The sequence below is a fragment of the Arvicola amphibius genome, chromosome 15 (assembly GCF_903992535.2).
Source record: "Arvicola amphibius chromosome 15, mArvAmp1.2, whole genome shotgun sequence".
Classification (NCBI taxonomy): Eukaryota; Metazoa; Chordata; class Mammalia; order Rodentia; family Cricetidae; genus Arvicola; species Arvicola amphibius.
Genome location: NC_052061.1, coordinates 34,302,486 through 34,329,833, shown reverse-complemented (window position 1 = coordinate 34,329,833; position 27,348 = coordinate 34,302,486). Strand labels below are relative to the sequence as shown.

The window sequence follows — 27,348 nt, the reverse complement described above, 5'->3', positions numbered from 1 at the left end:
CTGTGTGTATGTGTGTGTGTAGTGGGGAATTGGTTGGTTCTAAAACAAGGTCTCACTATGTAGCCCTAGCTGGCCTGAAACTCTGTTCTCAAACTCCCAAGGATCTGCCTGCTTCTACCTCCTGACTTGCTCGGGTTAAAAGCTACCACTCTCAAAACGACATGTATTCTTGGTTGAGATTAAAGCTGATATTTGCTTTAATGTATGTGCTTTGTAGTTGAAAGAGTTTTGAGCCGGGCGGTGGTGGTGCACGCCTTTAATCCCAGCACATAGCAGGCAGAGGCAGGCGGATCTCTACATTTGAGGTTCATACAGGTTCCAAAGCTACAGAGAAACCCTGTCTCGAAAAAAAAAAAGAATTTAAATCGATTACTCGTGACATTTCTAAAACCCAGTTTTTTAATAGCATACAAGGAGGAAAGAGACTGTAATGTCTCTTAGAGTAGAACACAACCAGCAGTCAGTTAACTTGTGAAGCGGTCTCCACCCTACCACTCGCAGACTTCCCAGAGTCCCCAGCAGCGCGGCTCGGAGGCTTATGGGAATTGTAGTCCTGAGACCTGCGTCACTATTCCGAGGACTCTGGGTACCGCCGCCCGCTCTACAGTCTGCGCGCTTGCGCGAACGCACGGGCGGTCGCCCTTCCCCCACCTGCCGTCGCGAGTGGGTAACAGGGCCCCCTTTCCACGCGCTTGGTGACCCGGAACCGCGGGTGGAGGCTAAACCCCTCCAGGTATGTCTGCAAGGCCTGGGATGCGCGGGCCCGAGAGACGGGTCGTGTCCGCGCCAGGGTGGAAACCTCGCGGGCCGTGGCGACCCCCGTGCGTAGGTTCGGGCCTCGAGCCCTTCTGAGTTGGTCCCTGTGGGCTGCTCCCGGCGGACGCGTGCAGGGTTGGAGGAGAACGGGCAGGTGCAGAGCTCCAGCCTTCCTTTGTCAGGAGACACGCCTCTGCCCAGCATCGCGGGGCTCAAGCCGCGCGGGAGTCCGGAAGCCCGGCGGGCGCGCGCGTGACCCTCCACCGGGGTGCGGGGGCGGGGCCCACTCCGCTGGCCACGCCCCCAGAGCCACCTTAGCAGGCTCCGGGAGCCTCTGATTCCCTCGTGATGCTAGGTGTTTCCAGTTGTATCATCACGGAATAATCGCGTCTACTCCGTTACTTCCGGTTTGAGCCACAGTGTGAACAGAATTTTCTTGTTTTTCTGAAATTGACTTTTCTGGGTAGTTCAGGTTAGCTTGCAGCTTGCTGTGTAAGCCCATGCTGGCCTCGAACTCTGTAAGTTTGTACAAGTAAGCCCATGCTGGCCTCGAATTCTATAAGTTTGTACAAGCCCAGCTTCACCTCTATTTTCTTGATTAAAGTTATGCTTTTTACTTATTTTCTATAAAGTTTTCACACAGGTATATATGGTATATTAAGCATACCCCCCATATCTCTTACTGGCTTTTTAAATCCTCCCCACCTGTTCCCTTTTCCCCAGTTTCATTTCTACATGATTTTATGCATCTCTATAAACATCTAGGAACCGCGAGTTTGAGAAAACGTGATGTTTCTCTGAGAATAATTTGTTTAATATGATTATATCCAATTGCTTCCATTTTCCTGCAAATGACATAAACTTTGTTCTTTATGGTTGGAAAAATTCTATTATGGGGTTAGTGAGAGGGCTCGGTGGGTAAGGACACCTCCCGCCAGTGCTGAAAATCTTGAGTTTGAGCTGGACCCCATATGGTAGGAGAGAACTTAAGAACTGAACGCTGGTCTCTGAACTCCACATGCACATGTGTGCACTAACATACACACACGTTCAGGTGAAAAAGTGTAAGAGTCCCATTATGTATGCCTGTCATCTCCGTTCCTCTGTTGTTGGACACCTGTGCTGGTTCATGATCGCTGTTTGTAAATAATGCTGAAAACCCCATTAATGTGCAAGTGGCTCCGTGATACGGGAATTTTTAGGTAAAAACCTAGAAGTGGTATAGCTGAGCCATATGGAAGATCTATCGTTAGTTTCAGGAGAAACCTCTTCACTGATTTCCATAGTGCCTGGACATTCAGTCCCACGGGCAGTGTATAAAGGTCCCGTTTGTCCACAGCCTTGCCAGAATTTCTTGGTTTTGTTTTTAATGACTGCTGTTTTGACTAGGGTAAAATGGAATCTCATTGTAGTTTTGACTTGTGTATTATGGCTGGTGCGTTTGGACACTTTTTCGTTGACTATTTGTATTTTACCTTATTTTTTTATGTTTGAATGTTGTAGTTGCATGTAGAATTTTATGCCAGAAGAGGTCATCAGGTCCCACTATGGATGGTTGTGAGCCACCATGTGGTTGCTGGACCCCTGAAAGAGCAGCCAGTGCTCTTAACCACTGAGCCATCTCTCCAGCCCCATATTTTATATTCTAAGAACCACTTATGTTGATCAAAGTTGTGGGAGGTAGAGATCTTTTCTTCTCAAAGATTGGGCTATTGTGACCGCCAGTATTTTATCTGGTTCAGCTGTCCAGGTTGCCCGCTTGGTGGCTTTCTCTGCCAAGTATTTCCTTTGCTTGTGAAAGAGTTGTCTTTTTAAGCCAGGTGGTGGTGATGCACACCTTTAATCCCAGCACTCGGGAGGCAGAGGCAGGTGGATCTCTGTGAGTTCAAGGCCAGCCTGGTCTACAGAGTGAGTTCCAGGACAGGCTCCAAAGCTACAAAGAAACCTTGTCTTTGAAAAACAAAAGTAAATGAAAAGAGTTGTCTTTTTTTAATCCTTACAAGTGAGTAATGGCTGCATTTGAGGTAGCATCAGTGCTTCTAGCAAGATGACGTCAGTTCTAGCAAGATGACGTCAGTTCCTTCGTTTCTCAGGGAGCTTTTGACCATTAATTAATCCTTTTTTTCCCAAATGGTCACATGGGCCTGTAGTATGAAAGACTCACATGTAGAGTCACCTTAAATATTTACTGGCTGTCCTGGAACTCACTTTGTAGATCAGGCTGGCCTCAAACTCACAGAGATCTACCTGCCTCTACCTCCCGAGTGCTGGGATTAAAGGTGTGCACCACCGCCGCCCAATACTTTGACAGGTTTTTAAGGTGAGGTCAGGAGTGCCATAGCTGGGTGTGATGCTGTGTTAATCTTCAGTTGTCTAGCCAGTGGTGAACCTTTGTCTTTTTATTTTTGTTTGTTGGTTTTGGTTTTTTTTGTAGTAGTTTGTTTTATTTAAGACAGGGTTTCTCTGTGTAGTCCCGACTGTCCTGGGACTCACTCTGTATTCTAGTACCTTTATCTTTGGGGACTGTCCTTGTTGGGTCCTGGGTCGCACAGAAGCAAGCTTTAATCCAGAAAAAGAAAAAAAATCACCATGGGGCACACAAAGCTTATCAGCTATAGCTGTGACCACAGCCAGAGATTGGGCTTCTGAGCTGTGGCAGTGGGGGCTGGTTTTGGGCCTCCTCTTACAGTAAAATCAAGCACAGGTGTGGGTCAAAGAGCTTTTACAGCTTAAGGTCAGGCTTAAAGCCATATTTTAAGTTGTACAACTTCTGACTATAGGACATCAGAATGTTAAGTTAGCCTGTGGCTGACACAGCCACTTTCACTGTCCCTGAAAGAATGCAAGGAAGAGAATAGAGTCACATAGGGGGACAGTTAGAAATTAAGGGGATACAAACAGAGGGTCCCATAGAGGCAACAGTTAGAAGCTAACCTTTATCTGCAGTACCTGCCTATCTGGGAAGCTGGGAGGCAGGAGACAATTGTAAAATGTTTACCTTTGTGCACAGTGGCTGCCAGGATGTCTGTTCTTAAAGCAGAAAGTGTTCGTTAAAGGTTAATAGTGGCTGCCAGCTTTTTTTTTTTTTTCACCCAAAATGTGTTTGAGCTTACAACTTTATATTTCTGGGTTTTTTTGTTTTTTGTTTTTTGGGTTTTTTTTTTATTTATTATGTGTACAGTATTCTCAGTCTGCATGTATGCCTGCAGGCCAGAAGAGGGCACTCATTACAGATGGTTGTGAGCCACCATGTGGTTGCTGGGAATTGAACTCAGGACCTTTGGAAGAGCAGGCAGTGCTCTTAACCTCTGAGCCATCTCTCCAGCCCCAACTTTCTATGTCTGTATTCCAGGACTGGACCATTTATTTCTGTACTCTATCCCTGGACTCTTCACTCTGACAGAGGCTTCACTCATAAGCCACTGGACTGGGTGCTTCCTAGACCTTTGGGATTGTTTTGGAGCAGAGTGGGAGAGTTTGGAACTTAGGGTTAGAGAAGTCCTAAGATGTTGTAAATGAAGTGGGCCATTCTAGTTCAGAGGACCGGAATGCCAAGAGAAAGGGGCTGGAGACATGACTCAGCAGTTTAGAGCTGAGAACACAGCTTCAGTTTCTAGCAACCATGTTGGATGGTTCCAGGGAATTCAACACCTGCTTCTGGCCTCTTCTGGTACCCACATGCAGAGCATGTGCTCATCTACATACACACATATGCAGAAATAAAAATAAATCCCTAAGAAAGAGAGACAAAGGCAGAGAAACATAGATAATGAAGGCCTTCGGCTAGTGAGGTTTCAGAGGGAGGGAAGGACTTCTCTGAAATGGGGCTAGAGGCCATGTATGTCATATTCTGGCCAAGAACTGGGCTGCCTTCTGTCTATATCCTGAGAATTTGAGTGAGGCTGAATTCAACAGTGATGGACCATTTTGTTTGGTGGAGGATGTCTGAAGATAGGATGGGGCAGAAGAGTGATTAAGACACTGGCTGCTCTTCCAGAGCACATGGATTCAGTTCCTAGTGGTGTCTTCTGGATGACACTCAGACTATAGTGAGGTTACTGCTCGCTGCTCTTATCCCAGTGTACTGTGAGAGAGAGCAGAAAGATAGCAAAACTGTATGGTTTGCTGGGGAAAGGAGGAGGCTTAAAGTTGTAGGCTACAAAGCAAACGCTGAGATATAGCTGCAGTTGTTAGAGATTAGGGAGACCTGTTCTGCACCGAGATAATAGGAACAGTGCTCTAGGGGCAAAGTGCCCTCCTAGCGAAGGTTCCAGCTTGTAATGAAAGAGAGCCTAAACTGGGGGTGCCAGTGAAGGAGTCCTCTGTCTGAAAACCACTACCTGGAGAGGTGTTTCCTCCAGGTAAGCTTGGAAGGCAGGCAGGATGGCAAAAGTATGGCTTGAGGGGGCCAAGCTACGCCTCCAGCAGGAAGCAGGTTTTGGCATCATGGCGTAGGTATGATACATGCCAAGAGTAAGGCTCACGGAGGCTTGAGACAAGTCTGGAAGACTTCTGAGGCCAAGCAGTGTGGCCATTGTGGGAAGTTAGGAAGGTTGTCAGGTCCACGGGAAACTCCCAATTCCTCAAACTCCAGAAAGTCCAAATAGCCAAAAAAATAAGCAGAGGGAACATAAGACTAGTCAGTGTAACAGCCCTGGCTGTTCTGGAACTCACTCTGTAGAGCAGGCTGGCCTCGAACTCAGAGATCTGCTTGCCTCTGCCTCCCGAGTGTTGGGATTAAAGGTGTGCGCCACCACTGCCTGGCTCACTTACACTTTTGGACAGTGTTGGAACTGTTAAAGACAACAGGTACTTCTGACGTTAGACTGCATGAATGCATTTTGCATCATGAGATGGCCATGAGCCGATAAGGACAAGAGGTGGAAGCTGGGGTTTAAAGTAGTATGTTTGTTGGGTTGACAAATGGGAGACTAATCACTAGATAGGGTTTAGAATTGCTTGGAAGAACCCCTAGGCATGTCTGTGAGAAAGTTTCTATATTGACGTAGTTGAGTGGAAAGACTCACCCATGGCCAGGGACCCAGGACTAAGTAAAAAGGAGAAAGAAGTAAGTCAGCGTGTGCCACTGCTCTCTGACAGTGGGCCCAGTGTGATCAGTGACCTCATGCTGCGGCCGCTGTGACTCTTCTGTCACGATGGACTGTGCTTAGAATGTGAGCCCTGAGGAGCCCCTTCCGCAAGCTGCTTTTGTCTGGGGCTTAGTCCCAGCAATGAGAACAGCAGCCGGTACACTTGCCTTTCCCAGAAAATGTTGACTTTGTCTCTCAGCTTGAAGAAAGGGCAGTGCAGCAGCTGTCAACTCTGTCTGCCAAAACTCAGGTTTCTGGTGTTAGAGCAAAACCAAGATTCTGTACTTGTGAGAAGGCATCAGGGCCTGGCAGGAGGAGACCTTATAACTGGTCATGTGACCATCCCTCAACCTTGGGTCCTTTTGCTTAATTCCAGCTAGAAATTAGAAAGAGACCAGTACCATCGTCCAAATTAGTCCTCGTGGGGCTTGTGTTGGAGCTTCCGGAGAGAGCACACAGAAGACTCTGGGTTGTTCTATCAGAAAGCGATGAGTAAAAGCTCGGCTGTTTTGGACAGGGCGGGGTTTCTTCACGAATATTGTTTTGAGACAGCAAACCCAGGCTAGCTCACACCAGCCTAGATGGAACTTACTTTGTACATTGCTCTTACCTGGATAGAAATTACCTGTAGTGCAGGCTGGCCTTGAACTCAGGACACTGGTCCTGCCTCAGCCTTCCAACTGCTGGGACTGTAGGTGTGAATAACCACCCCAGCTTTCATGAGTGCGCAGCCAGGTGATCTGCTCTGAGCTCTCGCTATCGGCACACCCACCAGGAAGCTTATATATGTAGGTCAGGAGCAGACAGTCTGCACGGAAAAGCTTCAGGGAAGAGAAGTTCCTTTTTAGCTTTGAAGGGAGTGGGAACAGGGCTACAGTAGGATGCATGTGCAGCTAAACCTTGCTTCTCATTAGAACCAGAAAATACAGTAGGGGAATCAGGCCTGCCTTACTGCCTCATATCATATCATAAAAACCTTCATGATTCCAGGCTTTCCCACGGTCCTTGTCACTTGTTTCCATCTTTTGTTATAAACTTTTAGCAACATTTATAATATTCACATTATACGTATTAATTTGTGTATGGATGTGGGCACTTGCATGGGGCTCAGAGGGCATCTTGGGAGTTGGTTCTCTCCTTCCACCGTGAGCTCGGTGCTTTGTGTCACTCAGCACAGTTTCTGTGGAGCCAGCTCACTGATCTTTCTAATTTTTGTAAGGCAACCTTAACTTTATTTCTGTGAAGTATTTTATTGGAAATGGAATCTTTTTTTCCTTTGTACATTTGGGACTAGCTCTTTTTTCTTCTTCTTCTTCTTTTGCTTTATTCTTCTCTTATACAGTACATCCTGACCACAGCCGCTCTCCTTCCCTTCCTTTCTCTCAGCCTCCCTCTCCCACGTTTCTCCTCCCCCCCATATCCACTGTTTCTCTCTTTCCCTTCAGAAAAGAGTAGGCCTTCCAGACATATCAACCGAAGACGGCATAACAAGATGCAGTAGAATTCAGCGTACACCTTCCTCGGGTCAGGACAGGGCGACCAGTAGAAGGAAGAGGACCCACGAGCAGGCAGAGTCAGAGGCACCCCACCTCTACTGTAAGAGTCCCACAAAAACCCCAAGCTAAAGAACTACACACAGCACGCATGCAGGGGATCTAGGCTCACCCAGGCTCTGCGATTGCTGCTTCAGTCTCTGAGACCTATGAACCCTGCTTAGTTGGTTCTGTAGGCCATGTTCTTCTGGTGGCTTTGACCCCTCTGACTCCTACAGTCCTTCCTCTCCCTCTTCTCTGGGGTTCCCAGAGCTCAGCCTAGTGTTTGGCTGTTGTTCTCGGCCTGTGCTCCCATCAGCTGCTGGAGGAAGCCTCTCTGACGATTGATTGGTCTAGGCACCTGTATTAGTCAGGGTTCTCTAGAGTCACAACTTGGAGAATGAGTCTCTCCCTTCCCTCCCCTCTAAGGGAATTTACTGAAATGATTTACAGATTGCAGTCCAACAATAGCTAGCTATGAATAGAAAGTCCAAGGATCTAGGAGTTGCTCATCCCGCAAGGCTGGATGTCTCAGCTGGTTTCTGTATGTGCTGGAATCCCGAAGACGCAGGCTCCAGTGCCAGTGAAGGGATGGGTGTGCTGACAGGCGAGGGCAAGGGTGGAAAAACGAACACACCTCTGCTTATTCAGCCATAAGTGGAGGGGTGTTCCCCTGAAGCATTGTTGTTGTTGAAGTGTTCCACACCTTCACCAGCTTGAGCCATCGCTTGTGCTCGTGTTTTTTTGTTTTCTTTTTGTTGTTTTTTGTTTTGTTTTGTCTTTCAAGACTGAGTTTCTCTGTAGCTTTAGAGCCTGTCCTGGAACTAGCTCTTGTAGACCAGGCTGGCCTCAAACTCACAGAGATCCGCCTGCCTCTGCCTCCCGAGTGCTGGGATTAAAGACGTGTGCCACAGCTGCCTGGCTCACTTGTGTTTTTGATCCTAGCCATTCTGAGAGATGTAAAGGGAATTTCAAAGTAGTTTTGATTTACATTACCCTGATGACTAAGGGTGTTGAACATTTCTTTTTTAAAAATATTTATTTATTTATTATGCAAACAATATTCTGTCTGTGTGCATGTCTGCTGTAGATGGAGCGGCGGGGCTGCGTCCCGCCACCCGGCTAACTTTACACCCGAAATAATTACATGGAAACTGTATTCATTTAAACACTGCCTGGCCCATTAGTTTCAGCCTCTTATTGGCTAATTCTCACATCTTGTTTTAACCCATATTTAGTAATCTGTGTAGCACCATGGTTGCTTACCAGGAGAGATCTTAACCTGCGTCCATCTCGGAGAGGAGAGGCATGACGACTGCCCAAAGCGTCTGCCTGACTCTGCTTTCTTTCTCCCACAATTCTGTTCTGTCTACTCTGCCTACCTATGCTCTGACCTATCAGGCCAAGCAGTTTTCTTTATTAATTAAACAATGAAACAACAGATATACAGATGACCCTCCTCCATCAGTCTGCAGGCCAGAAGAGGACACCAGACCTCATTACAGATGGTTGTGAGCCACCATGTGGTTGCTGGGAATTGAACTCAGAACCTTTGGAAGAGCAGGTAGTGCTCTTAACCACTGAGCCATCTCTCCAGCCCCTTGAACATTTCTTTAAGTGTTTCTCAGCCTTTTGAGATTCTGCTATTGAGAATTCTGTTTGGATCTGTACCACATCTTTTAATTGGATTGTTTGGTTTGTTGATATCTAGTTTCTTTAGTATATATATATATATATATATATATTGAATATTAGTCCTCTGTTGGATGTGGAGTTGTTGAAAATCTTTTCTTATTTTGTAGGCTGCTATTTTGTCCTATTGACAGTGTCCTTTGCCTTACAGAAGCTTTTATGTTTCATGAGGTCCCATTTATTGTCCGTCTTGGTGCCTATATTACTGGTGTTTTGTTTAGGAAGTTGGCTCGTGTGCTGATGTATTCAAGGCTGTTCCCTACTTTCTCTATTAATAATCGGTTCCAGTGTGTCTAGTTTTATGTTTTTTTCTTTGATCCACTTGGACTTGAGTTTTGTACAGGGCAATAGATATGGATTTATTTGCATTCTTCTACAAGCTGACATCCAGTTAGATCAGCACCATTTGTTGAGATGCTTTCTTTTTTCCATTGTATATTTCTGGTTTCTTTATCAAAAGTCAGGTGTTCATATATGTGTGGATTTATGTCTGGGTCTTTGGTTCAATTCCATTGATATACCTGTCTGTTTTTATGCCAATACAATGTGGTTTTTATAACTATTGCTCTGTAGTAGAGTTTGAAATCAAGGATGCTGCTAACCTCCAGAAGTTCCTTTATTGTTCAAGATTGTTTTAGCTACCCTGGGTTTTTTTTTGCTTTTCCATATGAAGTTAAATATTCTCCTATCAAGATCTATAAAGAATTGTGGGGCTGGAGAGATGGCTCAGAGGTTAAGAGCATTGCCTGCTCTTCCAAAGGTCCTGAGTTCAATTCCCAGCAACCACATGGTGGCTCACAACCATCTGTAATGGGGTCTGGTGCCCTCTTCTGGCCTGCAGGCATACACACAGACACAATATTGTATACATAATAAATAAATATTTTTTTATAAATAAATATTTTTTAAAAAAGAATTGTGTTAGAGTTCTGATGGGAATTGCATTGAATCTATAGGTTGCTTTTGGTAAGATGACCATTTTTACTTTAATTCTACTGATCCATGAGCATGGGAGATCTTTCCATTTTCTGATATTTTCAATTTCTTTTTTCAAAGACTCGAAGTTATTGTCATACAAGTCTTTTACTTGCTTTGTTAGAATTACCCCAAGATATTTTATATTGTTTGTGGCATTTTTGAAGGGTGTTGTTTCCCTGATTTCTCAGTCCATTTGTCATTGTGTATAGGAGGGTTACTGATTTTTTTGAGTTAATCTTGTATCCAGCCAAATCACTCAAGATGTTTATCAGCTGTAGGAGTTCCCTGGTAGAATTTTGAGGTCACTTATATATACTATCACATCATCTGCAAATAATGATACTTTGACTTTCTTTCTGATTTGTATTCCCTTCATCTTCTTCTTATTGTTCTAGCTAGAACTTCAAATACTATTTGAGTAGATATGGAGAGAGTGGACAGTCTTGTCTTGTTCCTGACTTAAGTGGAATTGCTTTGAATTTCCATTTAACTTGATGTTGGCTGTTGGCTTGCTGTATAATGCCTTTATTGTGTTTAGGTATGTCCCTTGTATCCCTGCTCTTTCCAAGACTTTTATCATGAAGGGATGTTGAATTTTTGTCAAAGACTTTTTCAGCATTTAATGAGATGATCATATGGGTTTTTTTCTTTTAGTTTGTTTATAACGGTGGATTACATTGATGGATTTTCTTATGTTGAACCATCCCTGCATCTGTGGGATGTTGCCTATAAGTTTGGGTATACTATGTAATAATTTTCATTGTACTCTAAGAAATCTTTCACGTCTTTTTTTCTGGCGTGAACCAGTAGTCACTAAGTAGAGTTCAGTTTCCACAAATTTGTAGGCGTTCCCTCATTTCTGTCATCGTTGAAATAGAGTTTTCATTCATGGTGGTCTGATAGGATACAAGGGGTTATGTCCGTTTTCTTGTATCTGTTGAGATTTGCTTTAACAAAGTATGTGGTCAGCTTAGGAGAAAGTTCATGAGGTGCTAGAAGAATGTGTATTCTTTTGTGTTTGGGTGGAATGTTCTATAGATACCCATTAGGTTCATCTCTTGTATTCTGTTGGTGATGTTTGCATCTGTAGTTCCTGTTCACTTACCCAGATTTTCCATTTCTGGGATTCCTTCCGTTTATATTTTTTTTATTGGGTCTTTGTCCATTTTCATATCTTGAACACTTTTTTGTTGTTTTTGTTTTTTGTTTTTTGTTTTTTGTTTTTGAGACAGAGTTTTTCTGTAAACCACCCTGGCTGTCCTGGAGCTCACTTTGTAGACCAGGCTGACCTCAAACGCACAGAGATCTGCCTCCTGCCTCTGCCTCCCAAGTGCTGGGATTAAAGGCGTGACCACCGCTGTCCGGCCACTTTCATTTGTTTCTTTCAACTGTTTGTTTTCCCTGGCTTTCATTTCCTCCAATTTTTTGTCTTTTTCTTGATTTCATTAAGAGATTCACTCACTTCTTTAAGGACCTCTTTTCTTGTGCTTTGGCTGTGTTGGGAGACTCAGGACTTGCTGTATGTAGTAGGATGGTGGGCTCTGGTGGTGCCATATTGCCTTGGCTCTTGTGCTCTTCTAGGCATCTGATTGGTGGCAGTTCTAGCTAGGTCTCAGTGCTGAATTCCGGGTTTGTCTTTGTTGGATATGTTTTGTTCCTTGGTTTCTGTTTCCTCTCTGGTCTTCTTGGCCTGTGTGGCCTGTGGTTGAGCAGGGGGTTTCCACCTGAGTTGAGGGCTAAACTGCTGGTGGCTGGTGTAGTCTCTAGTTGAGCAGAGGGTCTCTGCCTGAGTTGGGGGCAGGAGTTCTGGAAGCCTTCGTGGCTTCTGATCCATCAGGGAGTGTCCGTCTGAGTTGAGGGCTCGGATACGGTGTCAGGGAGGTGAAGGGGATAGGGTGGGCAGCCTACCTGGTCTTCTCAGGTGTAGTCTGTGGGTGGACAGGGGCTATGTGCCCAAGGGAACCAAGAGAAGAAAGAGATCCATGATCAGGCGGCCTCCTGATTTTCTGGCCAGCATGGCCTTATAAGGTTGGGCAGTCCACCTTTTTTAAATATTAATTTTTGGTTTTTTGTGTATGTTTGTCTTGTATGTATTCCCCGTGTGTGCTGATGCCTGCAGAGGCCCAAAGAGAGCATCAGATCCCTTGGAGTTGGTATTCCGGGTGGTTGTGAATGTCTGGCATGGGTGATGGAAACTGAACTCTGATCCTCTGGAAGAACAGGAAGTGCTCTTAACCACTGAGTGTCTCTCCACCCCTCTATTTCTTTACAAATTAAATTTTTAAAAGTTTACGTGATAGATGCTTTGCCTGCATGTATGTCTTTGCATCACATGTGTGCCTGGTGCCTGAGGGACCTGGAAGAGGGTATGCAATTCCCCTAGAACTGGGCTGATAGGCAGTTGTGATCTGCCAGGTGGGGGATGGTAATGGAACCCTATTCCTGTGGAAGAACAGTGAACATTCTTTGCCATATCTCTAGCCCCCGAAGAAAAAAATTAATATCTGCAGCAACTATAATAATGTGCCCTGGGTCATTCTAGATATTGGTAATTTGTGTTCTTTGTTACTTTTGGATTTTTTGTGTGTGTGTGGTTGGGCAAGGTCTCGCTATGTAGCCAGGCTGGCCTGGAACTTGTGGTCCTGCCTCAGCCTATCAAATGTTACCATCCCTCCACACCCAAGCTGTTTGTTCTCCCCCCTCCCCTGGCCAGTTTGGTTAGTTTTATTGGTGTTACTGATCTTTCCCCATACTGGCTCTGGTTTCCTTGCATTCTCCATTGTTAGAGATTTACGGATTTCTGCTCTTACCTTTATCGTTCCCATCCTTATTGCTGGCTTTGGGTTAATGCACTCACGGTTTGGGTGGGAAGAGGGGTAGGAGTGACCTAAGGCTATTAAAGACATTTTAATGCACATCAGGTATTGTATCTCATTCCTGCCATCCCAGCACTTGGGAGCCTGAGGCAGGAGGATCATGAATTTGAGGTTAGCCTGGGCCAGATGATGAGACCTTATCTCAAAAAATAAAACAAGTGGGGCTGGAGAGATGAATCAGTGGTTAAGAGCATTGCCTGCTCTTCCAAAGGTCCTGAGTTCAATTCCCAGCAACCACATGGTGGCTCACAACCATCTGCAATGAGGTCTGGTGCCCTCTTCTGGCCTTCAGACATACACACAGACAGAATATTGTATACATAATAAATAAATAAATAAATAAATAAACATTAAAAAATAAATAAATAAAAATAAAACAAGCAACTGAAGCTACTCTTCCTCAGATGTTTAAATGCTGTTTTCTTTGCTATTTAATTCCTTTGCAAGGGACTGTTTTAAGGATCCACCCAAGGCCTCATGCATGCTAAGAATTTCTACCTTTGTTCCAGTTAGTATTTTGTTACAGGGGCAGATGCCCAAGAGAAGCAGCTCAAAGGACCAAGGGTTTATTGTGGTTCCCTTGATTCCATCTCTTTAAATCTATGGTGACATTGAACATCATGGCAGAGGTTGCTCACCTCTGCTTACTTCCTGGCAACTAGGAAGACAGGAAGGGGCTGGAGACAGGTTTATCTCCCAGGGCATGCCCTGGCACGCTGCTTCATCTAAGCCCCACCTTCTGTTTCCTACTGATGTCACCATGAGAGTCCCCTGGGGGTTAGTCCACAGATGAAGGACTAATGTCAGTGACTGAGCCCAGCAGCCGGGGGCTCACCTCAAAGCCAACCCTAACAGTCACTGAGCTGTGCTCTTAAGTCCTTAGTGTTTTCCTTTTTGCTTTGTTTTGCTTTTCAAGACAGTTTCTCTGTGTACTCTTGGCTGTTCTGGGACTCGCAGACTGCCTGCTTCCTGAGTGCTACAATTAAAGGCATATATACATAGACGCCACGCCACTTGCAATTTTCTTTTTTCAGTTTTTTCTTCTAATTCCCATCTTTGCTGAGGTTCCCTATTTGTTCATTCATGTTTGTCTTTTACATTAAAGTCTGCGGTGTAGGAATCACACGTTGGGACCATTTGGAGTCCTGGCCTCCAGCTGCTCTTCCCTGCTAGTGACCTTTACTTTCCTTCTGATTTGAGTTACTGAAAGCTGTGTCAAAGTTGCTTACCAGCTCTGCTTCACGAGCACGTGTTGCCTTGGCCTTGAGGATCAGAGGATGAGGTTTTCACCTGTTGCCCCACCTGACTGTGTTGGGTATATAAGCCTCCGTGGTGCTATTGAAAAAAGGGCTTCAGCCGGGCGGTGGTGGCGCACGCCTTTAATCCCAGCACTCGGGAGGCAGAGGCAGGCGGATCTCTGAGTTCGAGGCCAGCCTGGTCTACAAGAGCTAGATCCAGGACAGGCTCTAGAAACCACAGGGAAACCCTGTCCCGAAAAACCAAAAAAAAAAAAAAAAAAAAAAAAAAAAAAGGGCTTCTTACCAGTGACTAGAGGTCCGTGTCTCTGTCTGTCTGTCTCTATGTGTCTTTGTGTGTTTCAATCTCCAGCCCCTTGCCCAAAGCTCGTGAACTGTATGGTAGCGCATAGAGCGCAGACAGGCGTTGTGTGCTGCAATCATAGTTGCTTTAAATTCCTTATCTGACAGCCTCGGGGATTGGGGCTTTTTTTTGTCTCTTGATGGTGGGATTCTTATTCTTGCCTTATTGTGTGTGTGTCTCGTTGTGTTTAGCTGAATGACATTGCCAGCATGCTTTTTCTGAAGAGGGGTGGTACTTTCCATGGGGTGTATAGTGCTTTTTAAACAGAACATTCTGGTTATCAGGCAGGTAAGATCCTTAATAACACGCTTCCTTTTCTTTTCTTCCAGTTGTGCCTTTGTGTTTCAGTGCCTTTACCAACCGCAGAAAATGATGGGGTCCCAGGTGAGTCCACTGCTTCTTGCTCACTTGGTGTTTCATTTTGCTTTTGGAGTGTTATGTTTATAGAAAATGAAGTAGAAAGGATAAGGAGTTAGCTTTGGGACAGAAAGATGGCTCAGTGGATGAGAGCCCTTGCTGCACAAGCGGGAGGACCTGAATTTGGATCGCAGTGGGCTCTGCCCACACCAGTGTCTCTAGCACTGTGAGGGTCAGAGAAAGGATTGCTGGGGCTTTCTGGAAGCCTATCTCCAAATTCAGTGAAACAACCCCATCCATCCTTGCCATTCTGGGGTAAGGGGTCCCTTCTGTTTTGAGGGGGTGGAAGAAAGGGTCTCATGTAGCATAGTCAACCCTCAAACCCCCTATGTATTTAGAGTACTGGTTCTCAGTCTCCTAATAATTTAACCCTTCAGCACAGTTCCTTATGTTGTGATGACCCCAACCATAAATCTTCATTGCCACTTCTTAGCTGTAATTTTGCTACTGTTAAGAATTGTAATGTAAATATCTGTTTTCTGATAGTCTTAGGCAACAGCCCTGTGAAAGGGTCCTTGAACTCCTAAGGGATCATTACTCACAGGTTGAGAACCTAACGGGAACCTTAAAAGTCCAGCTTCTAAGGATCCTTCTCAGAGTAAAAAAAAAAAAAAAAAAAAAAACCTGCACAATAAGTGAAAGGAACTAAAATCTGAGAGCTAAGAAATCTACTTACAACCTTACAACCCGTTCTTTCTATCCCTGTCTCTTTATTATTCTCTCTCCTTTGTACTCTATTCTAATTCTCCTGACTATAATTTCTTAGCTCTAAGTCTTTCTCAATCCTAATTTCAATTTCAATTCTCTGCTCTATTTTTCTTCATTTCCCTATCTCTGCTAATTTCTGGGACGCTCTTGCTCTAACTTATGTTCCCACTTCTGTCACCTCTTTGTTCCTACCCAGCTGTAAAGACCCACAAAACCTTGCAGGCAGAGGCAGCCAGGCAGCTCACATAAACAGACGAGGGGAGTTTGTGGCCCTTAGTCCTTTAGCATTTTTGTCAAATGTTAGCAAACTTCAGTGTTAGCTTGACGCTTGTCAGAGGCGCCAGTGAAGGTTTGTCTGCCTCTGGGCTGTGGGGAGATGGTTAATTATTTTTCCTGCGAGTAAGACACAGGCAATAAATCTCCTGAACTAAAGTCATCAGTAAGCGGAGGTGAAGGTGAGGTGAGGAGTTGGGAATCTTTTAATGCAAGGTTAGTTTTAGGTCGTTGCTTTTCTTATAAGTGAGGTAAAACCAAGGCACTTATTTCTTATATCTATGTGAGCAGCTATGAATTAACAGCTCTGAGCAAGTAGTAATTCTATGTCCTTGGATATCTGGGAATGCCTTGAATGGAATGCTTTTGCCTAAACCTTAAACACTGACCCAGTGCCTGTCAATAAAGATAATTGCAGGAAGGCAGATCTGTGTTTACAGAGGAGAGAGGAGCAAAGACCTGGCAGTGCAAAGCAGGTTTCTTGACTGTGTGACTGTCTTCACACATAGCTCAAATAATGCTGAACTGTGGAAGATAAATCCCAGATTTGTAACAGAAAGGGAGTCAGCTACAGTGAAAAATCTATAGCAGAAAACAGCCACTTTATTCACAAAGCAGTAATCTCAGAAAGCCCTGCATTGTGGTTTAATACCTTCACCAAAAGTTCCTGGCTCTGAGTCCCTGGCTCATGAAATGAGAGCGGGCTGTCTAATTACTGCAAGACTCCTCAGTTCATAGCAAGAATGATGATGACATGATCCCAGGAAAGAAAATGTGTAGTGAGAGTGTGCACACGTGGGCTAAGAAATGCACTGTCTGCTCCTGTGATGTCATCTCAGCTGAACCCTCTAGCAGGTAGATTTTTAAATTTTTAATTTTTAAATTTAATTACATTTTGTGTGCATCGGGTGGGGGCTGGTGGATTGTGGTAGACTGTACAAGGTCAGTTTCTCCACCTTCTGGTGGAAAACTCAGATCTTCAGGCTTGAGTAAGTATCTTTACCCAAGAAACCATCTCTAGTTCTTTGTGTTCAGATTACATTAGCTAACGTCAAGCAAGAGCCAACTCTGGCATTGCTGGTGGCAGTATAAAGGGCAGTGTTGCTGTGAGCAGCCATGGCACTCACTAGCAGTGCTTAGCTAAGCCGTGTCTAGAAAGTTTACTAGGAGACCTTGTCTTAGTCTAGCTGTAGCTTTCCTAAAAGTTCACAGCAGCCGCATTTGGGGAAGCCATTGGCAAGGTCATGAGAAACATAACACAGGCCTTAACACTCTTGGTGCATCTGGCAGAATGCTCAGTATTTTCCACTTTGTTTACCACTTGACTGCCGGCTCTTGGGAATTAGTTTTTTTTTTTTTTTTTTTAATATTTATTATGTATACAACATTCTGTGTGTATGCCTACAGGCCCAGAAGAGGGCACCAGACCCCATTACAGATGGTTGTGAGCCACCATGTGGTTGCTGGGAATTGAACTCAGGACCTTTGGAAGAGCAGGCAATGCTCTTAACCTCTGAGCCATCTCTCCAGCCCCTCGGGAATTAGTTTTAAAAGGAGACAGATTTGTAAGATGAATGGAGTATCCTCACCTGATCCAAGGCAGCACGGTGGTGGGGGGGGAGATGTCCTTAGTACATGTTCAAGACAAACCAGAGCAAGTGCATGTAAGACTCTGCATGTAGGCAGTCTGCCCTCACTTTAAAGTCTGGAACAGGGGCACAGGTATCTTGATGCTAGCCCTCAAAATGTCTGTTTGTTAGTTCTGGTCTGCACTAGAAACTGCTGTCATTAGAGAATTACTGTTCTGCAAACTCTTCCCGGACACTGCCCTCGGCTCTTGCTTTGATTTGTTCCTCTTTATGACCTTTTGAATTACTGTTTTATTGGTGCTTTTTTTTTCTGAGATGGGGTCTCTCTATGGCAGTGGTTCTCAACGTGTGGGTTGGGACCCTTACATTATGATTTCCTAATGGTGCATATTGGATATTTACATTGATTTCCTAGTGGTGCACATTGGATATTTATGATTTCCTAGTGGGGCACATTGGATATTTACATTATGATTTCATAGTGGGGCACATTGGATATTTACATTATGATTTCCTAATGGTGCACATTGAATAATTATGATTTCCTAATGGTGCACATTGGATATTTAATTATGATTTCCTAGTGGTGCATACTGGATATTTAATTATGTTTCATAATGGTGCATATTGGGTATTATTTCATAGTGGTAGCAAATTAGTTATGAAGTAGCAACGAAATAATTTTATGATAAGGGTCACCACAACCTGAGGAACTGTATTAAAGGGTCTCGGCATTAGGAGATGCTGTGTCAGGTCCTGGCTGTACTAGAAAATTACAGACCTGGATGTCCCCAAACTCAGATCAACCTGCCTCTGCTCTACCTCCTGATGCTGGGATTAAAGATGTACCCCTGCCTGCAGTGCATTTCTTAATGGTGTCTTGAGAAAGGATGAGAAATACACTTTTCAAACCTTGTATTTTTGAAAGGTCTTTATTTCCCTTGTTATTTGATGTAGACCTCTGCACCAATGTGGATTTGCCTCTTTCTAGCTTTTATTTTTGAGACCGTTTCTCACTACGTAGCCCTGGCTGGCTTGAAACTAAGATCTGCCTGCCTCTGCCCCCCAAATGCTGAGGTTGCAGGTATGCACCACTACACCTGTCTGCCTGCCTCTGCCCCCCAAACGCTGAGGTTGCAGGTGTGCACCACTACACCTGTCCTGAACAAAGGTGTTTAGACGCAGCACTGGCCAGCAGCACAGTTCATGGTGAACTTTCAATGTGGCAGGAGTACGTTTTCATATATCCTTTCTGCTCCCAGAGCGAATCACGTGTCATTTCAGGGATCGGTTTCATTCACTGATGTAACTGTGGACTTCACCCAGGAGGAGTGGGAGCAGCTGGACCCCTCTCAGAGGATTCTGTACATGGATGTAATGCTGGAGAACTACAGCAACTTACTCTCAGTGGGTAAGGACGGCCTGGGAAACAAACCTTTAACCTGGGGGCAGGAGCTGTAGTTAGGATGCTTCATTTCTGAATAGGAAAATAAAAAGCTAGGAGAAATGATGTCCCAGCTTTTGAACAGTTTGAGCACCTTTGAGATTTTTTTTCTTAAGACGGGTTCTCACTTATGACCTTGGCTGGTCTTGAACTCAGAGATTACCTACCTCTAGCCCCTCCCACCCCAGTACTGGGCAAAGGTTTGTGGCCTGAGATAGTTTTTTTTATATTTAAGAGAGTTTCCCTGTGAGTTTCCCTGGAACTCAATTTGTAGATCAATGGTCACGAATTCAGAGATCGCCTGCCTCTGCCTCCCAAGTGCCGGGATTAAAGGTGTGTGCCATCGTGCTCAGTTAACACCAGGATCTTGCTGTCTACTTGAGGTGTCTTCAGAGACTTGCAGAGTGATTATATCTGCAGGCCATGAGAAATGCTCACTTTAGAGTTGACTTGTGGTCAGCGGTGTATACAGTGTGCTCTTGCAGAGGACTCGAGTTTGGTTCTCATTGCCCATGCTTGGGCAGCTCATATGCACCTGAAATACCAGCTCCGGGGGATCTGAAGCTCTGGCTCTAATGGCAACTGTACCTGTACACAGACCCCACATACAAACATTTAAAGAAATTCTTGGCCGGGCGGCGGTGGTGCACGCCTTTAATCCCAGCACTCGGGAGGCAGGCGGATCTCTGTGAGTTCTAGACCAGCCTGGTCTACAAGAGCTAGTTCCAGGACAGGCTCCAAAGCTACAGAGAAACCCTGTCTCGAAAAACCAAAAAAAAAAAAAGAAAGAAAAGAAATTCTTCTAGGACCAGTGAGATGGCTCAGGAGGTGAAGGCGCTTGCTTCCCTGCCAAGCCTGATGTCCTGAGTTTGATTCCTAGAGCCCATATTGGTGGAGGGAGGGAACCAGTCAGGTGGTTGTCCTTTGACCTCCACTCACATGCCATGGTAATGCATGTATGTGCGCTCACACATACCACACAAAAATAGAAGTAGAAATTGGGTATAGTGTGGCACATTTTAATCCCAACACTGAGGAGGCAGAGTCAGGTAAATATCTGAGTTCAAGGCTAGCCTGGTTTACATGGAGAGTTCCAGACTAGCCAGGGCTACATAATGAAATGCTGTCTTCAGAAAAGGGGTGGTGGTGGGCTTCAGAGGTATGTTAGTGATTGGGAGTGCTGGCTGTCCTCCCACCTGGTATATGTTTATTCCTAGCATTTATGTGGAGGCTGATGGCCTTCTCTAGCATGAGATCTCTTCTGACCTCTGTGGGCACTGCAAACATAGCATGCAAGTAAAACACCCGTATACATGAAAGTAAATCTTTAAAAATATTTTATATATGGCTGTTTTTGTCTGCCTATATGTCTGTGTACCATGTGTGTGCCTGGTGCCCTTAGAGGCTAGATAGAAGAGAGCCATGGAATCTCCTGGGACTGGAGTCAGAGATAGTTATAAACCACCATGTGGGTGCTGGGATTTAAACATAGGTAGGTCCTCTGGAACAATAGTCAGTGTTCTTAACCTCTGAACCATTATCTAGTCCGATTAAAAAAATTTCTTTAGGGGCTGGAGAGATGGCCCAGTGGTTAAGAGCACTGGCTGCTCTTCTAGAGGCCCTGAGTTCAATTCCCAGCAACCACATGGTTGCTCACAACCATCTGTAATGAGATCTGGCTCCCTCCTCTGGCGTGTGGGCATACATGGAGAGAGAATGTTGTATACATAATAAATCTAAAGAAAAAATTTTAGGCCGGGCTGTGGTGGCACACGCCTTTAATCCCAGCACTTGGGAGGCAGAGACAGGTGAATCCCTGTGAGTTTGAGGCCAGCCTGATCTTATAAGAGCTAGTTCCAGGACAACTAGGACTGTTACACAGGGAAACCCTGTCTCAACCCTCCTCCCCCAATTTTTTTAATAAGTTATTTTTAGGGTTAGGGAGATTATACAAGTGAATCCCCAGAGCCCACAGAAATGCTGGGTGGTACCCTCCTTGTTCCATCCTTGGAATGGAGTGGAATATTAGCCACATCTGGGTTTGATTACCATCTATAACTTCAGTTCCAGGGAATCTGACACCTTCCTAGCCTCCATGGGTACTAAACACACACATGGTGCACAGCCATACATACAAGCAAAATACCCACACATACTGGAACAATGTTATTTTGGGGCCAGTTGTTGCTGCCCATGCCTGTAATAAAGAGTGTCACAAATCCTAGGCAAGTCTGATCTACATAATGAAGCCCAGTCTGGAAGGGTGAGAGCCAGCAGGGGCGAGCAGAGACCAGTGCTGGTGTGTGTGTCACTGTCATCCGGAGCAGAAGCGCCAGTCACTGACTCTGCTTCCCGTGACGTCACTGCACCATCTGCGTATTTTCTTTGTCCTCAGGGTGCTATGAAATTCTTATCACAAATTACTATCTTTACCATGGCATTTTATGCCAACTTTTATTTTTGTTTGTATCATGGAGAGGAGGAATGCTGTGGAGACAGACTCTTTCTGTGTAGCCCAGACTAGCCTTGGACTCAGGCTGGTCTTCTCAACTCAGCATCCTGAGTGTTAGGATTATGGACGTGAGCCACAACATCCAGCTTTGATCTGTTTTTTTTTTTTTTTTTTTTTTTTTTTTTTTTTTTTTTTTTTTTTTAATTTTTTTCTGCCCACCTTTTTGTTTTGAGTTTCTATCCATAGCCCTGGCCGTCCTGGAACTCACTTTGTAGACCAAGGCTGGCCTCAGACTCAAGAGATCCACCTGTCTCTGCCTCCCAGTGCTGGGATCAGAGACGGTGACACCACCGTCCGGCTTTTCTACTCAAAGGTCATTTTGTCATCAGGAAATACCACCCCTCTAACATCTATTTACAAGCTTAGATGAAAAATGTTTGCATTGGGGATTTTTTTTTTTAGTGCTGAAAGACTAGGTCTGAACCCTGAGTTAGCTCTATAATGGGAACCTTTGTGGGGACTTCACACTCTAACAGAGAAGGCTTAAGAAAGTCCCTTTCAGCCGGGCGGTGGTGGCGCATACCTTTAATCCCAGCACTTAGGAGGCAGAGGCAGGCGGATCTCTGTGAGTTTGAGGCCAGCCTGGTTTACAAGAGCTAGTTCCAGGACAGGCTCCAAGCTATACAGAGAAACTCTGTCTTGAAAATATCCCCTTTTACTGTGTTTTGTCCTAGAAGTGTGGAGGGCCGATGACCAGGTGGAGAAGGACCCCAGAGACCCAGATGAACAGATGAAGCCACTTATAACCTTCAAGAACCAACCACCAATTGAAGAAAGAGGAAGTCTTTTTGGAAAGACATTAAATCTGAACTCGGACTTTGTTTCGTTAGCACAAGTTCCCTATAAGTATGACTTATATGAAAAGACTTTGAAATGCAATTCCAACTTACTCAGCAGTGGAAGCTGTGTGAGGAGGAAGGGCGAGGAGCACAGTGGGTTTGGGAAGCCACTTCTGTACCTGAAGCAAGAAAGACCCCGTGCCGGAGTAGAGTACTCAGGATACAGCGGGCATGGGAAGGCTCTCGGCCATAAAGAAGTCGTCTTCAAACATCAGAAAATGAAGAGCTTGGTTCAGCCTTTTGTCTGCAACTACTGCGACAAGGCCTTCTCCTTCAAGTCGCTCCTCATCAGCCACAAGAGGATACACACGGGAGAAAAACCTTACGAGTGTAACGTGTGCAAGAAAACCTTCTCCCATAAGGCAAACCTCATCAAACATCAGAGAATTCATACTGGAGAGAAACCCTTTGAGTGTCCCGAGTGCGGAAAAGCGTTTACCCACCAGTCAAACCTTATTGTGCACCAGCGAGCGCATCTGGAGAAGAAGCCGTATGAGTGCAGCGAGTGTGGAAAGACATTTGCTCAGAAGTTTGAACTCACCACACACCAGAGAATTCACACAGGAGAGCGACCCTATGAGTGCAACGAGTGTGCAAAAACCTTCTTCAAGAAATCAAACCTCATCATACATCAGAAAATTCACACGGGGGAGAAACGCTACGAGTGCAGCGAGTGCGGGAAGTCGTTTATCCAGAACTCGCAGCTCATCATCCACATGAGAACCCACACTGGGGAGAAGCCCTACGCGTGTACTGAGTGCGGCAAAACCTTCAGCCAGAGGTCCACTCTTAGACTGCATTTGAGAATCCACACGGGAGAAAAGCCCTACGAGTGTACTGACTGTGGGAAGGCCTTCAGCAGAAAGTCTCGACTTAGCGTCCATCAGAGGGTCCACACAGGCTAGGTCCTGCGGCTACAGTCAGATTATACCGTGGACAGCCATCAAAGCAGAATTCTTCCACCGAGGGAGAAACCTTCATGAAGAATACTGAAGGAACTTGGGGAATTGTATTGAGATGCAAGCTAACTCAAAAAAGATACCATAAGAATATATTGAAAATTAGTATCCATATATATGTATTTTATACATGTCTCTCCAGATCCAATTGTGAATAGACACACCCAGCTCTTTCTATGAGCTTTCTTGATTTTTTTGCTGCTGGGATTCAGACCTAGGTCTTGCCTGTGCTAGGCAGGTTTTTTTTAACTAATGATCTACATCCCCAGTCTACGGTGATCTTTTTAAAATTTTGAATGAATTGAATATTCTAGGAGGAAAAATAGTTTTAAATCTGTTTAAGTTGAATAGCTGCTGGGAATTTGAAATCCTCATCTATGAAATTGCATCACAGTAAACGAGGTTTTCCATACTCACCACCACATATGCACCACAGAACCTTTCCCGCCCAGTGTGCATCCAAAAGAACCATGTGATGGACCTTCAAGTAGCATGTAGCCTGTTTCCTCTGCAGCCAGCTCATACAAGTTGTTGTGGCCATTGTTAATGGCCGTTGGGGTGTTAACCTGGTTCTGGGTTTAAAGATGTTCTAGAGCATTATTTATATAAATATGCAAAGGTGTGAAATAATTGGTCTAGGTAGCAGAGACAGCTGTGAACTCCGACTTGGTACCCGTTACAAAATAGAGTTGTGCTAAGCAGGCAATTCCTCATCTGCCATGCTTGTTCTTTCTCCCTGAGATGTTTACATACAAGTGCATGTCTGGCTCCAAGATACTGTGTACCCCAGAAAGCTATTTTTGTATGTTTGTCTTCCTCTTCATGAATTGTCCTACAAAAATAATGGGTAGGGTGCCTGTGTAGCTTACAATTGTTACAGAGACTTGAGAGAGGAATTGCCAAGAGCTGCGTTTCATTGCTTTTCATAGTTTCCACTTTAGAGATGTGCTCTCGCGGTGTCTTTTAAAGGAAGTATTTCTGCTTTCTCCCCATATGACACTGCCTTTGGGACCCGGCTTAGCCTTAGCTGTCACCCTGCCTTTTGGTGTTCAAGCACTTTATAAGAGTATTTTCTATTGCAATGACAAAACACCGTGACCACGGGAGCTTTAAAAGAAGGAATTTGAGGCTCACAGTTCCGTGGCTAGAGCCCCATGGCCATTGGGAGAGGAGGGGTGTGGGAGCAGGCAGGCATGGTGGACACAGCACAGGAGGGCAAGCTAACCAGGGGCCCACCTCCAGGGACACACACACCTCAGCTTTACCAAATAGTTCCACCAACTGAGCCTACAGGGGCCGTTCTCAAACCACCAAAATGTCCGACTTCGGTGGGCTCCATATGTTGGCATTTACAAAGTTAGGGGTTTTTCCAGGTGTGATGCTCCATGCCCATGGGAGGCAGAAGCAGGTGGTCTGAGCTGGAGACCAGTCTGGTCTACACAGTGAGAGACCCTGTCTGCAAACAAACATTTTATATAACTGAAAAATGATCATTTGAAGTTTGATTCCAAATCACAAGCTCAGCTTTCTCGTTGTGCATTAGAATTATAAATGGAAATCACAACCGGATTTTTGTGTTTAATAACTTGCGTGTATGGGTGTTTTACCTGTATGTATTTTCTGTGCACTGTGTGCATGCAGTGCCTGTGGAGGCCTGAAGAAGGCATTGAATCCCCTGGAGTTACAGTCGTTAGCCCACCCTATGGGTACTATGGGTACTGGGAATTGAAACCTGGGTCCTCTGAAAGAGCAGCCAGTGCTCTTAACTGCTAAACCATCTCTCCAGCCCTTTGGATTTTTATTTTTGAAGATAGTTGATTCTGTCTTTTAGCATTAAGAAAAATACATGCTGTGTGGTGGTGGCACGCGCTCCAGCACTCCAGAGGCAGGTGGATTTCTGAGTTCTAGGCCAGCCTGGTCTACAGAGCGAGTTCCAGGACAGGCTCCAAAGCTACAGAGAAATCCTGTCTCGAAAAACCAAAAAAAAAGAGAAATACAAAAAATCTCTTCATACCAGGAAATTTATTCCTGAAGATTAAGAAAAAAAAATCTTAATCTGAAGATTAAGAAAAAAAAGGTGCTAGTACTTAAGATTTTATGTTGACCAAGTTATATTACAGGTTTGGGTTTTAAAAAGAATCATTTAAAAATGAATGAGGGACTGGAGGGATGACTCAGGTTAAGAGTACTGGCTGCTCTTCCAGAGGTCCTGAGTTTAATTCCCAGAACCACATGGTGGCTCACAACCATCTATAATGAGATCTGGTGCCCTCTTCTGGCATGAAAGCAGACATGCCAGAACACTGTATACATAATAAATCCTAAAAAAAAAAATATAAGTGAATAAACCAGGCATGGTGGCACACTCCTTTAATCCCAGCACTCGGGAGTCAGAGACAGGTGGATCTCTGAGAGTTTGAAGCCAGCCTGATCTACAAGGAGTCCTGGGACAGCCAGGACTGTTACACAGAGAAACCGTGTCTAAAGAGAAAAATAAACTACAGCAAAAATATGGTATGACTGACTCTTCATTGAAAAGTGTGTAGGAGCAAACTTCCAGGTCATATAATATGCCAGTTTGTTTTTGCTTTTTCCAAATAAAGATCTAGCGACCTTCCATCCATATATTTGTGTGTGCCTCCCCTCCCCACACTGGGATTATAGGAAGGTGCCAAGCTTTTGATGTGGGTGCTGGCGATCAAACTCCGTCTTTATGCTTTCATGGCTTGTGCCTCACTAAGCCACACCCCTAGTCCAGCATATTTTCTTCATGACCTGCCCCTTTGACTTGTCAATCTGGACACATTTTGGTGGTCCAGATGGAAGGCTCTTCTCGCCTGCCTAGGCTTTCCATTCTGATGCTTGGGTGACCAGCTAAGAGTCACCAATAATGGTGTGGCTGTCCCATGGGGGGGGGGGTAAGAACTTAATGTCATTTAACCAACAAGTCCAGATTTGCATTCTCTGCGTCCCTTTGTGTGTCCTCTGTCCTCCCTGTGGCGTGAGTCTGAATCTGTGCCTGCCCTGTAGGCTGTCTTGTGACTCCGTCCTTGTGTCTGTGTCCGTGTCCCTTATGCTTTTCTCTGTATTTGTGACCATCACAGAGAGCATCACATGGGGACGAGTGAGGGATATTTTACAGACACTGTTTAACCGTTTTCCAAGGGATCCTCCAGCTCACCCAAAAAAACAGTGTTTATAAAGCTGCGCTGAATGTGTGTAACGTTTATAGTGGATATCCATCTTATAGGACTGTGTCCAACTCCTGTGTTGCTGCTTTCAGCAAATGATTGTTAGAACGCATACGTATTCTTGTGGGTCAGGGGCATGGACTACATAATTTAAGGCTTACAGCTGAGCCTCAGTTTAGGATGTAAAAGGGAATGTCAATGGGAAATCCAAAGCGCCTAGAATTGTTACATTGTTCTCAAAGGCAGAGTAAACAGATGGGCTGGTGCCGGTTAGGATAACAGTTTTGTTTTTTCTTTAAGAGATGGCTCTCTGGCCGGGCGGTGGTGGCGCACGCCTTTAATCCCAGCACTCGGGAGGCAGAGGCAGGCGGATCTCTGTGAGTTCGATACCAGCCTGGTCTACAAGAACTAGCTCCAGGACAGGCTCTAAAGCTGCAGAGAAACCCTGTCTCGAAAAAAAAAAAAAAAAAAAAAAAAAAAAAGAGACAGCTCTCTGTGCAGCCCTGGCTGTCCTGAAACTCTGAAACTCACTCTGTAGACCAGGCTAGCCTCAAACTCAGAGATGCACTTACCGCTGCCTCCTGAATGCTAGGATTAAAGGCCGGCTCTATCATCACCCAGTTCAAGATGTGTTATTAACTGAAGGTCCAGCAAAAGTTCTTGTCTCCTAGAATATAAAAAAAGATATTTTTATCACAGTCCATTGGCTCACAACTGGATAAGTCTGTGAGTCTAGACCTTTGTCCACCAGGGCACAGCTGAGGGTTTCTTTGTAGATAACCTTACTTCCTGTTTACAATAAGAGAATGGCCCACTGTGTCCTATAAGGTTGGGGACTGCTTTTCTTCTGGAAGTCTTTCACTTAGCGTGGAGTGCAGCTGGCCGCAGATTTC

At 44.9% G+C, this 27,348-nt stretch overlaps 1 protein-coding gene across 7 annotated transcripts; it reads left to right on the top strand.

The window, feature by feature from the left end:
• Nucleotides 1–507: 507 nt before the first annotated feature.
• Nucleotides 508–24,247, top strand: Zfp1 (ZFP1 zinc finger protein). Of its 7 annotated transcripts, XM_038312708.1 has the most exons (7): nucleotides 509–733; nucleotides 7,292–7,442; nucleotides 14,853–14,920; nucleotides 14,969–14,975; nucleotides 17,825–17,833; nucleotides 18,791–18,921; nucleotides 22,141–24,247. In XM_038312708.1, exons 3-7 carry the CDS (start codon nucleotides 14,893–14,895, stop codon nucleotides 23,208–23,210), a joined length of 1,245 nt encoding a protein of 414 aa, XP_038168636.1. In that variant the 5' UTR covers nucleotides 509–733; nucleotides 7,292–7,442; nucleotides 14,853–14,892; the 3' UTR covers nucleotides 23,211–24,247. The 7 variants fall into 7 exon arrangements, with proteins under 7 accessions (XP_038168640.1, XP_038168636.1, XP_038168635.1 ...); XM_038312707.2 differs by lacking the exon at nucleotides 7,292–7,442; XM_038312712.1 differs by lacking the exons at nucleotides 14,969–14,975; nucleotides 17,825–17,833 and having other exon boundaries at nucleotides 508–733; nucleotides 14,853–14,907; nucleotides 18,837–18,921.
• The last annotated feature ends 3,101 nt before the right edge of the window (nucleotides 24,248–27,348 follow it).

What these genes read in the sequence shown, in the direction of transcription:
- Zfp1 (XM_038312706.1), top strand. Translation starts at nt 18,717, where the DNA reads ATGGTGAACTTTCAATGTGGCAGGAGTACGTTTTCATATATCCTTTCT. An exon ending in CAGCAACTTACTCTCAGTGG is followed by an intron (nt 18,922 to 22,140) that starts GTAAGGACGGCC and finishes GTTTTGTCCTAG; the next exon opens with AAGTGTGGAGGGCCGATGAC.